This window comes from Pleurodeles waltl, chromosome 1_2 (assembly GCF_031143425.1).
Source record: "Pleurodeles waltl isolate 20211129_DDA chromosome 1_2, aPleWal1.hap1.20221129, whole genome shotgun sequence".
NCBI classification, from domain to species: Eukaryota; Metazoa; Chordata; class Amphibia; order Caudata; family Salamandridae; genus Pleurodeles; species Pleurodeles waltl.
In genome coordinates this window covers 1,341,874,947-1,341,889,150 of record NC_090437.1, presented here as the reverse complement: position 1 = coordinate 1,341,889,150, position 14,204 = coordinate 1,341,874,947, and the positions used below count along the sequence as shown (strand labels likewise).

The 14,204-nt window shown below is 47.7% G+C and overlaps 1 protein-coding gene across 3 annotated transcripts in view; it reads right to left on the bottom strand.

The window, feature by feature from the left end:
• TLN1 (talin 1) overlaps positions 1 to 14,204 on the bottom strand; it is a 687,540-nt gene that overhangs the window by 381,485 nt on the left and 291,851 nt on the right. For all 3 annotated transcript variants that reach the window (XM_069205713.1, XM_069205712.1, XM_069205714.1), the window contains 5 exons: positions 11,775 to 11,888; positions 11,455 to 11,589; positions 10,590 to 10,718; positions 9,332 to 9,434; positions 1,173 to 1,381 (listed from right to left, as the gene is read on the bottom strand). In XM_069205713.1, coding sequence (XP_069061814.1) covers positions 1,173 to 1,381; positions 9,332 to 9,434; positions 10,590 to 10,718; positions 11,455 to 11,589; positions 11,775 to 11,888 — 690 coding nt within the window. The remainder of the gene's footprint in view (positions 1 to 1,172; positions 1,382 to 9,331; positions 9,435 to 10,589; positions 10,719 to 11,454; positions 11,590 to 11,774; positions 11,889 to 14,204) is intronic.

Here is a 14,204-nt window from a genome sequence, read left to right as displayed (position 1 = left end):
CCAGTAACAAAGAACCCGACGCCTGGAAGAAGCACTGCACCCGCAGCCCCCAGACCCGAGAGAAACCAACTACCGGTGCAGGAGTGACCAGCAGGTGGCCCTCATCGTTGCCCAGTCGGTGGCTGGCCCGAGAAGTCCCCCTGTGCCCAGGCTGCATCGCCAGAGTGACCCCCGGGTCCCTCCATTGATTCCTATCTAAAACCTGACACCTACTTTGCAGACTGCACCCGGCCGCCCCTGTGCTGCTGAGGGTGTATTTTGTGTGCCTGTTTGTGACCCACCTCAGTGCTCTACAAAACCCCACTGGTCTTCTCCCCGAGGACGTAGGGACTTACCTGCTAGCAGACTGGAATTGGAGCATCCCTAGTCTCCATAGGCGCCTATGTTATTTGGGCCCTACTTGACCTGTGCACCTGACCGGCCCTGTGTTGCTGGTGCTGGGTGCTTGGGGTTGACTTGAACCCCCAACGGTGGGCTGCCTTTGCCCAGGAGACTGAACTTGTAAGTGCTTTACTTACCTGCTAAACTAACTTATACTTACCTCCCCAAAGAACTGTTGATTTTTGCAGTGTCCACTTTTGAAATAGCTTATTGCCATTTTTGCCAAAACTGTGTACCTTACTGTTTTAAATCAAAGTTCCATATTTACCTGTCTCAAGTACCTTACAATTAATGTACTTACTTACTTGAATTCTGAATCTTGTGTGTCTAAAATTAATTAAGAAAATAATATTTTTCTATATAAAAACCTATTCGTTAAGTCTTTGAGTGTGTGTTCTCATTTATTGCCTATGTGTGTACAACAAATGATTAACACAGCCCTCTGATAAGCCTACTGCTCGACCACACTACCACAAATAGAGCAGTAGTATTAACTATTATTGCCACTATCAAACTCTAAGGGGAACCCTTGGACTCTGTGCACACTATCTCTTACTTTCAGATAGTATATACAGAGCCAACTTTCTACATCTAGGTTTTGATTATACAATCTAACCAAACGAGTCTGTAATGCTTCTGTGTACACCCCCTGCCTGCCTAGGAAGACTGGAGAGCCGCACAGCTCCTCAGCATGGGTACCTCTGCAGGAGACACCAGCTGGTTGGAATACTCCAAGTCACCAGAAGCATTAATTGCACGCAGGGAACCCATCTCTGTAGATTGGATCTTACTTGTGCCAAACGTTGGTTGCTCTCTGGGTCCCCTGGCTTTGCCACAGCCTTCCGGGCCTCTTCAATCAGGTTTCCAGCCTTGTCCATCACATCGTTTGCACACTCCAGCATGGCTTCCTGCACCTGCGGGTCAGAAGTACTGGCTGCTACTCCGCGGGCTGCTTGGCTCAGGGAGCGGAGAGCCTGAGCAACATCACGAGCAGCGATGCCTGCAAGACAGAAGAAAACACAAGTTAACACAGGCACCTGAGCGGGTGGGGGCAGGCTTCCAAGTAATATCACGATGAAGGAAGGCAGACATTTCTTTGGTACTGTATCTGGATTAGGTAAGAGTAAAGCCTGGTCCGAATCACATTGCAGGGCAAGACCTCAGGACAAACTTTATGCTACTCCCTAGTAGTTACAGCATGGAACCGGTTACAATCCAAGCCGGATTTCCACTGGTTGTCCTGGTGCCTGCATACCACACTGCTATCCCAGAAGAGATCTAAATGGAGTGGGCAGAGGGCACCACTGAGCACTACACACCCATCTACTCACAATCCAATCAAAGAGTCGAAGCACCTACGAAATGTCAGCATATTTTATCTTTAAAAAGATTCAACTAATAATAAATGATCACAAGAGGGCTCTAAGGAGCAAGAGAAAAGATCAGTGCTCAACATTACTATGTACAAGCATACGTCCGAATCACTGGAAAGTTTAAAAAAATTACTAAGGTTTTGGGTTGAAAGAAAGGTCACTCAATACAAACAGCACAAAAACATGGGTCAAGAGCCATAACCGACAAACGGGGAGAGTGAAGCAAATACCTAGAACAGACAATCTGCTTAACCATCTTGGACGAGATGCTGTTGAAACCTTCTCGAGTAGGGATTTATATTTACCCGATAGTTCACCTTCTCAGAGATCAAGAACTGACTTCAGTGGGTTTCAGAAGTCGGCGTTGGTGCACATTCTGACACAGACATAAATTGCTGCTATCTCAGCTTACACAGACCACTGAGGGTGCAGCGGGTGTACATGTGGCATTCTGTGCTGGAAGGCACAGTGGTGTTGTGGTACATTTAACAAAAATGCTCGTGGTAAAAGCAGTTTAGTTTCATCTGGATTGGGAGTTTCATAGGCAGAGTTTGACAAGGTAGGAGGGAGCTGCAATGTTTTGGAAGTTCAACACCTGCCAAGTCTCTGAGGATACATTGGGTTGTACAAGCATGGTTAAGAGAAGCCTCAAGGTGGAAAATGGTAGAATGACATGGCATTGGGAGGGATGTACATGAGCAAATGAGGTGTCAAGGGGATGTTTGGTTGACTGCTGAAATAAAAGCCTAGAACATAAGGATGGATTTTGATTGTGAAGGGTGTCGCACACAACCGGTGCAGAGTATACATGGGTGAAGTTAATTCACAAGTGCAGGGCCCAAACACTGCAGTTCAATCACAGAGTACTCAAGATCAGTAATTCTGGGGCACTCAAATAGGTATACAGTGTTCTAGAATTGTCGGTTGTGCTTTTAGTCACTTAACTCCAAAAATCTGGAAGTCACTACCTCAGGAACTACAGTGAGCTTCCTCTGGAGCGTTCTTCAAAAACAAAAATGAAACTTGGCAGTCTGGATCGAGCGAGGCACTCTAGTCTGTGTCGCTGTTTATCATATTCAGCTTCACAGCACTGAGGCTCTTTGTGAGAAGTGGCCACGCGCTCTACAATGAAAATGTCACTTACCCAGTGTACATCTGTTCATGGCATCAGTCGCAGTAGATTCGCATGTTCTGCAATAGCTCGCCATCTGGTGTTGGGCCGGAGTGTTACAAGTTGTTTTTCTTCGAAGAAGTCTTTCGAGTCACGGGACCGAGTGACTCCTCCTTTTGTCTCCATTGCGCATGGGCGTCGACTCCATCTTCGATTGTTTTTCCCCGCAGAGGGTGAGGTAGGAGTTGAATTGTAGTAATAGTGCCCATGCAATGGAGTGACTAAGTATGCACCTATTTAAGGTTGAGATGATACATATATAAATAATTGAAGGTAACTTCCAAACTGCTACAGGCTTCCGGGGAGGCGGGTGGGCACATGCGAATCTACTGCGACTGATGCCACGAACAGATGTACACTGGGTAAGTGACATTTTCAGTTCGATGGCATCTGTCGCTGTAGATACGCATGTTCTGCATAGACTAGTAAGCAGTTATTTCCCCAAAAGCGGTGGATCAGCCTGTAGGAGTGGAAGTAGTCTGAAATAATGTCCTTAATACGGCTTGACCTACTGTGGCTTGTTGTGCGGATAACACGTCTACACAGTAGTGCTTGGTGAATGTGTGAGGCGTAGACCATGTGGCTGCCTTACATATTTTTTGCATTGGGATGTTTCCTAGAAAGGCCATGGTAGCACCTTTCTTTCTGGTTGAGTGTGCCCTTGGTGTAATGGGCAGCTGTCGTTTAGCTTTAAGGTAGCAGATTTGGATGCATTTAACTATCCATCTGGCTATACCTTGTTTTGAAATTGGGTTTCCTGCATGAGGTTTTTGAAATGCAATAAAGAGTTGTTTAGTCTTTCTGATGTTTTTTGTTCTGTCAATGTAATACATCAATGCTCTTTTGACATCTAATGTATGTAGTGCCCTTTCAGCTACGGTATCTGGCTGTGGAAAGAACACTGGAAGTTCCACTGTTTGATTTAGATGGAACGGTGAAATAACCTTTGGCAAAAATTTAGGATTGGTCCTTAGGACGACTTTATTTTTGTGTAGTTGTATAAAAGGTTCCTGTATAGTAAACGCCTGAATCTCGCTTACTCTTCTCAGGGAAGTAATGGCGATGAGAAATGCCACCTTCCAGGTTAGGAACTGTATGTCGCAGGAGTGCATGGGTTCAAAAGGTGGACCCATAAGTCTAGTTAGGACAACATTTAGGTTCCATGAAGGAACAGGTAGTGTTCTTGGTGGTATAATTCTCCTAAGGCCCTCCATGAATGCTTTAATGACTGGTATTTTATATAGGGAAGTTGAATAGGTAGTTTGCAGGTATGCAGATATTGCTGCAAGGTGAATCTTAATGGAAGAGAAAGCTAGGTTAGATTTTTGTAAGTGAAGCAAGTAACCCACTACATGTTCTGGAGTTGTGTGTAATGGTTGTATTTGATTAATATGGCAGTAGCAAACAAACCTCTTCCATTTACTTGCATAGCAGTGCCTGGTGGATGGCCTTCTTGCTTGTTTTATGACTTCCATACATTCTTGGGTAAGTTGTAAGTGCCCGAATTCTAGGATTTCAGGAGCCAGATTGCTAGATTCAGCGATGCTGGATCTGGGTGTCTGATCTTTTGGTTGTGCTGTGTCAACAGATCTGGCCTGTTGGGCAATTTGATGCAGGGTACCACTGATAGGTCTAGTAGCGTTGTGTACCAGGGTTGCCTTGCCCAAGTTGGTGCTATCAATATGAGTTTGAGTTTGCTTTGACTGAGTTTGTTTACCAGGTAAGGAAGGAGAGGGAGAGGAGGAAAAGCGTAAGCAAATATCCCTGACCAGTTCATCCATAGGGCATTGCCTTGGGATTGTTTGTGTGGGTATCTGGATGCGAAGTTTTGGCATTTTGCGTTCTCCCTTGTCGCAAACAAGTCTATCTGAGGTGTTCCCCAGAGTTTGAAATAAGTGTTCAGAATTTGGGGGTGAATTTCCCATTCGTGGACCTGTTGGTGATCTCGAGAGAGATTGTCTGCGAGTTGATTTTGTATCCCTGGTATAAACTGTGCAATTAGGCGAATTTGGTTGTGAATTGCCCAATGCCAAATTTTTTGTGCTAGCAGGCTTAACTGCGTGAAGTGCGTCCCCCCCTGCTTGTTTAGATAATACATTGTTGTCATGTTGTCTGTTTTGACGAGAATGTATTTGTGAACTATTATTGGTTGGAAAGCCTTTAGTGCTTGAAAAACTGCTAGAAGTTCTAGGTGATTGATATGCAGTTTTGTTTGATGTATGTTCCATTGTCCTTGTATGCTGTGTTGATCGAGGTGTGCTCCCCACCCTGTCATGGAAGCATCTGTTGTTATTACGTATTGTGGCACTGGGTCTTGGAAAGGCCGCCCCTTGTTTAAATTTATGTTGTTCCACCACAGAAGCGAGAGGTAAGTTTGGCGGTCTATTAACACCAGATCTAGAAGGTGACCCTGTGCTTGAGACCACTGTGATGCTAGGCATTGTTGTAAGGGCCTCATGTGCAGTCTTGCGTTTGGGACAATGGCTATGCATGATGACATCATGCCTAGGAGTTGTAATACCATCTTTGCCTGTATCTTTTGTGTTGGATACATGCGTTGTATGATGGTGTTGAAATTTTGAATTCTTTGTGGACTTGGAGTGGCTACTCCTTTTGATGTGTCTATTATGGCTCCCAGGTATTGTTGTACCTTGCGTGGCAGAATTTTGGATTTTGTGAAATTGACGGTGAACCCTAGTTTGAAGAGGGTTTGTATGATCTGATTTGTGTGATTTGAGCACTGTTTGAACGAATGGGCCTTGATTAGCCAGTCGTCCAAATATGGGAACACATGTATTTGCTGCCTTCTTATGTGTGCAGCGACTACCGCTAGACATTTGGTAAAGACTCTTGGTGCGGTTGTTAATCCGAAAGGCAGTACCTTGAATTGGTAATGTATTCCTTTGAATACAAACCTTAGGTATTTCCTGTGCGATGGGTGTATTGGTATATGGAAATAAGCATCCTTGAGGTCTAAAGTTGCCATGTAGTCGTGTAGTTTTAGCAATGGCAATACTTCTTGTAGTGTGACCATGTGGAAGTGGTCTGATTTGATGAAAGTGTTCACTACTCTGATGTCTAGGATTGGTCTCAGTGTTTTGTCCTTCTTTGGTATCAGAAAGTACAGTGAGTAAACTCCTGTGTTTATTTGTGTGTTTGGCACTAATTCGATTGCATTCTTTTGCAATAGTGCCTGCACTTCTATCTCCAGGAGATTGGAATGGTGTGTTGTTAAATTTTGTGCTTTTGGTGGTATGTTTGGAGGGAATTGTAGAAATTCTATGCAATAACCATGTTGGATAATTGCTAGAACCCAAGTGTCTGTAGTGATTTCCTCCCATGCTTTGAAATAATGGCCTATTCTTCCCCCCACTGGTGTTTTGTGGAGGGGGTGAGTGACCTGTGAGTCACTGTTTAGTAGTAGGGGCTTTGGGGCTTTGAAATCTTCCTCTATTTCTAGGGAATTGCCCTCCTCTATATTGTCCCCGAAAACCTCCTCTATACTGTCCCTGGTAACTGGACGGTGTGGCTTGTGAGGTGCTGGCTTGTGTGCTTTGACCTCGAAACCCCCCTCGAAAGGGCGTTTTACGGAATGTGCTGTAATTCCCTCTGCTCTGCGGGGAGTAGAGTGCGCCCATGGCTTTGGCAGTGTCCGTATCTTTTTTGAGTTTCTCAATCGCTGTGTCCACTTCTGGACCGAACAGTTCTTTTTCATTAAAAGGCCTATTGAGAACTGCTTGTTGAATCTCTGGTTTAAATCCAGACGTTCGGAGCCATGCATGCCTTCTGATAGTTACAGATGTATTAATTGTCCGTGCAGCTGTATCTGCAGCGTCCATGGAGGAGCGGATCTGGTTGTTGGAAATGGTCTGTCCCTCCTCAACCACTTGTTTTGCCCTATTTTGTAAGTCCTTGGGCAGATGTTCAATGAGATGTTGCATCTCGTCCCAGTGGGCTCTGTCATAGCGCGCAAGTAGTGCCTGTGAGTTCGCGATGCGCCACTGGTTTGCAGCTTGTGCTGCGACTCTTTTACCAGCTGCATCGAACTTGCGGCTTTCTTTATCTGGGGGTGGTGCATCTCCAGATGTGTGAGAGTTGGCCCTTTTCCTAGCTGCTCCTACAACGACAGAGTCTGGTGGCAGCTGTGTAGTGATGAAAGCCGGGTCTGTAGGAGGCGCCTTATACTTTTTTTCCACCCTTGGTGTGATTGCCCTACTTTTGACCGGCTCCTTAAAGATGTCTTTTGCGTGCCGGAGCATACCAGGGAGCATAGGCAGGCTTTGGTAGGAGCTGTGGGTGGAGGAGAGGGTGTTGAATAAGAAATCATCCTCGACCTGTTCTGAGTGGAGGCTTACGTTGTGAAATTGTGCTGCTCTAGCCACCACTTGAGAATACGCGGTGCTGTCTTCTGGTGGAGATGGCTTTGTAGGGTATGCCTCCGGACTGTTATCTGACACTGGGGCGTCGTATAGGTCCCATGCGTCCTGATCTTGGTCACCCTGGCTCATGGTGGTGTGAGCTGGGGAGTGTGATGGAGTTTGTGCTGGTGAGACGTTAATCACAGGCGGAGGAGAGGGTGGTGGGGTAACTCTTTTCACCACTTTTGGTTGTGGTGTCTGTTCCGTCTGGAACTCCAACCTTCTCTTTCTTCTAATGGGGGGAAGGGTGCTTATTTTTCCTGTCCCCTGCTGTATGAAGATACGCTTTTGCGTATGGTCCACATCAGTTGCTTGCAGCTCTTCCTCAAACCTATGCTTCTGCATTTGGGAGGTTAGCGAGTGCTCTTCTGTATAAGAGCCTGAAGCTGGGTCGCTTGCAGTTTGTTTCGGCATCGAAACCCTGTCTGCGTGTTTTTTCGGCTCCGAGGTGACTCTTTTCTTTTTCGGGGCCGAAACCTCTCGGCGTCGATCTGTTTCGGTGCCGCTGTCTCGGCGTCGAGCCGTGTCGGCACCGGCATCTCGGTGTCGAGGCTTGTCTCCAGCACTTTCTCGGTCCCGAGAAGGCTGCGTGCCGGTGTCTCGACCGGAGTCGGACGATCTCGGCACTGTTTGGGCCTTTTTCGGTGCCGACGGGCGGTCACCGAATTTATGGGTGGAGCCATGGCCTGGTGGCAGTGGCGTCCCCTGGGCCTTGTAAATGTTCTTCTGAGTGGATTTCGACGTCTTACTCACGGTTTGTGTATCGTCGAATCCTTCGGAGTCTGAGTCTTGGATCGAGAAGGTACCTTCTTCTTCCTGTTCCTCGAACTCCCGTTGGGCTGTCGGTGCGGACGCCATCTGAAGTCTTCTGGCTCGACGGTCTCGGAGTGTTTTTCGGGACCGGAACGCACGACAGGCCTCGCAGGTGTCTTCGCTGTGCTCAGGTGACAGGCACAGGTTGCAGACCAAGTGTTGGTCTGTGTAAGGGTACTTATTGTGGCATTTGGGGCAGAAACGGAACGGGGTCCGTTCCATCGGCGTTCTTCAGCACGCGGTCGGGCCGACCAGGCCCCGACGGAGGATCGAAAAACTACCCCGAAGGGCACCGGAGCTCTTCGATCTTCGATGCGGTGTGGAATCAAAGTACGCCGATCCCGAACGCAACAATACCGACGAAAATCTTCTGAAATTAGCTAATTTTCCGTTCCGAAACTCGGAGCGACAGGAACACATCCGAACCCGATGGCGGAAAAAAAACAATCGAAGATGGAGTCGACGCCCATGCGCAATGGAGACAAAAGGAGGAGTCACTCGGTCCCGTGACTCGAAAGACTTCTTCGAAGAAAAACAACTTGTAACACTCCGGCCCAACACCAGATGGCGAGCTATTGCAGAACATGCGTATCTACAGCGACAGATGCCATCGAACATGACATTATTTATTATTACTATAATTACTCAGTTCAACAACACAATATCAACCACAATGATATTGTCACCCGGCGTAGCTATGGGGTTAAGAGCAGTATTTTTATGCTTCCTTATAAATGCTCACCTCGAGGCTAAGATGGTAGTTGAAACTGTGTTGATATATGTACAGCTGGTATTCTCCACCCTGATATTCTGACTTATAAGACATATACACCCTAGGCACAATTACCTTCGCCTTCATAGCGTGCTGCGCAACAAGATATGAACATGTCATTAAGAAAAGAAAAGAAAAAAAAAACTACCTGAACAATCATAGGGCCTGAAACCAGAGTGGATGAGGTCTTCTAAAGTAGTCCTAGCAACAATGTTCTCAGGAGCCTTTCATTTTTTCTCCATATGTTGGCAGCATTACTTGTCAAGAAGCGGTGCGACTGCGTAACAGTGTGTGTGTCTATACAGGTGACCTGCCCGGCAGAACTATAACCTGCAGCAGTCCCCCAGCACCACACGCCCACACCTCACCCCTGTGCAATGGCACCCCCTTATTGTCATCATACCAGTGTAGTTTTCGTTGCCTTGTGCCACTTCTCCCAGCAGCTGTGCGATGGCCGAGCTCACTGCTTTGGTGCTGTTTCCAAGGTCCTGAGCACATTTCTCCGCCTGGTGGAGAGAAAAGAACCGCAGTGTGACACGCGAGAAGTACAGGGCACGCTAAGCTCACTCGCAACGGCTGCAACATGGGTCAGGAGCTCTAAACTGCACAGACCATGAGCGCGGTCAGTCTTCCTACTCTGGACACATGCCAACTGTGTAATGTGATCTCTGCGGTGCATCCACCAGGTATTCACACGCCGCATATCCATTGGCTATTACCACTCAAAGCTCTGCCCCTGTTGAGGTATCCAGGGCTTTACAAGACGGGGTAAGAACGTAAGCAGAAGAAGCATCTGCTGAAACAATTAACTGTACACCTCATTTGCAATAAAAGGAGTAAAAGAAGCATTTAATTAAGCAAGTTCAAAGCACTGTATAAGGTGTGACATCAGCAGTACAAGCATTGGCAAGAAATCATTAAAAGCTTAACATCTAAAATCAATGATGCCTTCCTGAGACAGAAACAAGAGGTCACTAGATACTGAAGCTTCCATGTTCCTTTCTGGTAGACTATACCCACGAGAGGCTCATTGTCTCTTAAGAGCTCAGAATGCACAATACTGACTGTCCTGCCTCTCCACTGTGGAATATAGAGGCATCGAAACACCTGGTATACAATGAATAGTAAACATATAACTGCTTGTTCTCCAGGATCCCCAGCTTGGTGGCAGCTAACCATCTGACCAGGCCAGAACGGAGCAAGCACTTACCTTCTCTGCAGGGACACAGCTCGACCTGTCCTAGTGTGTGGAGCTACCTACTGTCTCTGCAGGGACACACTTCTACCTGTCCTAGTGTGTGGAGATACCTACTGTCTCTGCAGGGACACACTTCTACCTGTCCTAGTGTGTGGAGATACTGTCTCTGCAGGGTCACGCTTCTACCTGTCCTAGTGTGTGGAGATACCTACTGTCTCTGCAGGGACACACTTCTACCTGTCCTAGTGTGTGGAGATACCTACTGTCTCTCCAGGGACACACTTCTACCTGTCCTAGTGTGTGGAGATACCTACTGTCTCTGCAGAGACACAGCTCTACCTGCCCTAGTGTGTGGAGATACCTACTGTCTCTGCAGGGACACACTTCTACCTGTCCTAGTGTGTGGAGATACTGTCTCTGCAGGGTCACGCTTCTACCTGTCCTAGTGTGTGGCGATACTTACCGTCTCTCCGGGCAGGGGGTTCAGTTTGCCTTCTCTAGCTGCAGCCTTGGCCTCCTGGAGGTCCTGCTCTAAGCTGCGAATCAGGTTCAAAGCGTAGTCAATCTCCAAAGGACCACATGCCTCTTGAGCCTGCAAGATGGAGAGAAAGCCTTTACTACGAGCCACTAACACATTGTCCATGTCACTTAACACTGAACCTTAAAAAACACACAACTGCAGCCCCCTCACTTAAATCTATTGTGCAACAAACCCAAACATCTCACAGCAGCAATGCACCTCCTAACGAAGATGCCCCAAAGTCAAACCAAAGAGTTCTTGCAGCCATTCTACCCCCTCAAACGTCTACGCTTCACTTCAGTCACTGGATACTTGCACTGGACGCCCAGTGGTCTTATCTTCAGCTGATTCTTGTACTAAGAGAGTTTTTGCATTTATACACCTGCATCATTTTCTCATACATTTTTAAGAATAAACCAGATCTCGTTCAAGGGCTTCTGTCTGCATAAAAAGATTTACTTCACTGTTTTCCATTTAACATGAACAAGATCAACGAGAGTTCTAATCTGTGTTCAGTGGCGCTAACCTGGACAGTACCCACAGCCCACGTCCCCACAAAGGGAGCTGGCACTTCCATTTCACCAGTCCACAACATACGAGTTAATGCCACACCAACTAACCATGCTTTTGTGCCACTCACATTCCGTGGGAAAGGAAAGATCATCTGGTTCTAAGCTATTTGTAACACAACACTCCTTGAAGGATGCACAGTTTACATATAGCCGCTATCTTCACACGAAAGGCCCCGCTCTAGCTCCTCAAACAAGCCCAGGCTTCCTGCAGTGCCCACACCTAGCCGCGTCCATACCTTCTGTGCTGCGGTTCGGAGCTCTGCCAGGGCTGCTGCAAGGTTCTTGGTGCACTGGCTCAGTTGCATGGCAGAAGCTTGGTCTGTGATAGTGGGCACTGTGGCTTTGCCAGCTGCAACCATTTTTCCACCGGGCTGGAACAGAATGCGCAAAATGAGAGCGGGCAGCACTGGAATCATCGCAGGTAACTGCAGTCAATCATGCAACTATTACAGTGGAGACAGAGGCCAGCTGAGCCCTAGCACTTTACTGGAGTCTTGTGTTAAATCAGACTGTGACTAGTCTTTAACCTGGAAGGTGTTCGCTGTGAGCAGCCTACCTGCAAAAACTTCTGGCTGGCACTGATAAGTGCAAGCTGAGCACTGGGGCTGTCCGGCTGGGACTGGCTTCCCCGTACACCTTGGACCAGCATCGGAATCTGATCTGCAACAACCTACATAGTGGAAAAAAGGAGATTATTCACAGTGGGCTACACAAGCAGCACATTCAAGAAAGCCATATTCTCTACTGGACAGGACAAACATGTAACTTTTAAGTCAATACTCAGGAGTGAAAGTGAGAAAACTGTAGAACACATCATAGTAAACAAAAAATTAGACACCTAAAAATATTTTCCCCAAATAGCCTAACCATAACATATTACATTAGACAGACACAAAGTGCACGTAAAGAAAACCCAAGCTCCATGCTGCAATCAAGGTGAAAGTAGAGAACAAAATGATGAGCGAAGAGCTCGGTATCAATCAGGACTTCTTGTTTCTAATCAATAGACCCATGGAAGTTAACGCATCCTTGATCAACTTAGGTAAAAACCAGTTGTGAGGATGTTACATTTCTCAGTAGTGTGTTCACTCTTGAGAATAGAACTCTGAATACAGCAGTCGGAGGTTTGTTGAGAACTATCAATAAATCAGGCCAACAGGTGAAAGGGTCTGTCATGCTCACGAAGATAAACGTAGCTGATATGACTGTCAGTCCTCTATGGCCTACCGAGGGGACAAGAAGGGTACGCATGGTGCCCCCCTCAGACAACAGAGCCCTGCTTTAGGCTTAAATCCTCACCAAACAGGCCTCAACACACACATACAATCATTGTGTGTACTGGGGCGTGGGACAGCACACGTACACAGTCTGTGTATACTGGGGTGTGGGACAACACACACTGTGTATACTGGGGTGTGGGACAACACACACACAATCATTGCGTGTACTGGGATGTGGGACAGCACACACACAGTCATTGTGTGTACCGGGGTGTGGGACAGCACACGCAGACTCATGGTGTTGGAAAGCACACACAGTCAGTGTGTGTACTGGGGTCTGGGGTGTGGGACAGCACACACATACAGGGTCATTGTGTGTACTGGGTTGTGGGACAGCACACACACAGTCATTCTGTGTACTGGGTTGTGGGACAGCACACACACAGTCATTGTGTGTACTGGGGAGTGGGGGAGAGCACACACAGTCATTGTGTATACTGGGGTGTAGGACAGCACACGTACACCGTCTGTGTGTATTGGGGAGTGGGAGAGCACACACAGTCATTGTGTATACTGGGGTGTGGGACAGCACACACACAATCATTGTGTGTACTGCGATGTGGGACAGCACACACACACACACAGTCATTGTGTGTACCGGGGTGTGGGACAGCACACACAGTCACTGTGTGTACTGGGGTCTGGGACAGCACAAACATACAGGGTCATTGTGTGTACTGGGGTGTGGGAAACTCACACAAAATCATTGTGTGTACCGGGGTGTGGGACAACACACACACACATGCAGACTCATGGTGCGGGACAGCACACACATGCAGGGTCATTGTGTGTACTGGGGTGTGGGAAACACTGTCGTGTGTACTGGGGTGTGGGAAACTCTGTCGTGTGTACTGGGGTGTGGGACAACACACACAGTCATTGTGTGTACTGGGGTGTGGGACAACACAAACTGTGTGTACTGGGGTGTGGGACAGCACACACACAGTCTGTGTGTACTGGGGTGTGGGACAACACACTGTGTATACTGGGGTGTGGGACAGCACACGTACACAGTCTGTGTATACTGGGGTGTGGGACAGCGCACACACAATCATTGTGTGTACTGGGATGTGGGACAGCACACACACAGTCATTGTGTGTACTGGGGAATGGGACAACACACTGTGTATACTAGGGTGTGGGACAGCACACGTACACAGTCTGTGTATACCGGGGTGTGGGACAGCACACGCAGACTCATGGTGTTGGACAGCACACAAAGTCACTGTGTGTACTGGGGTCTGGGGTGTGGGACAGCACACACACAGTCATTGTGTGTACTGGGCTGTGGGACAGCACAAGTACACAGTGTGTGTACTGGGGAGTGAGGGAGCGCACACACACAGTAATTGTGTATACTGGGGTGTGGGACAACGCACACCCAATCAGTGTGTGTACTGAGATGTGGGACAGCACACACACACACACACAGTCGTGTGTACTGGGGTGTGGGACAGCACACACACACACACAGTGTGTATACTGGGGAGTTGGAGAGCACACACAGTCATTGTGTATACTGGGGTGTGGGACAGCGCACACACAATCATTGTGTGTACTGGGATGTGGGACAGCACACACGCAGTCATTGTGTGTACCGGGGTGTGGGACAGCAAACACACGCGCAAACCCATGGTGTTGGACAGCACACACAGTCACTGTGTGTACTGGGGTCTGGGGGCAGCACACACATACAGGGTGTAGGA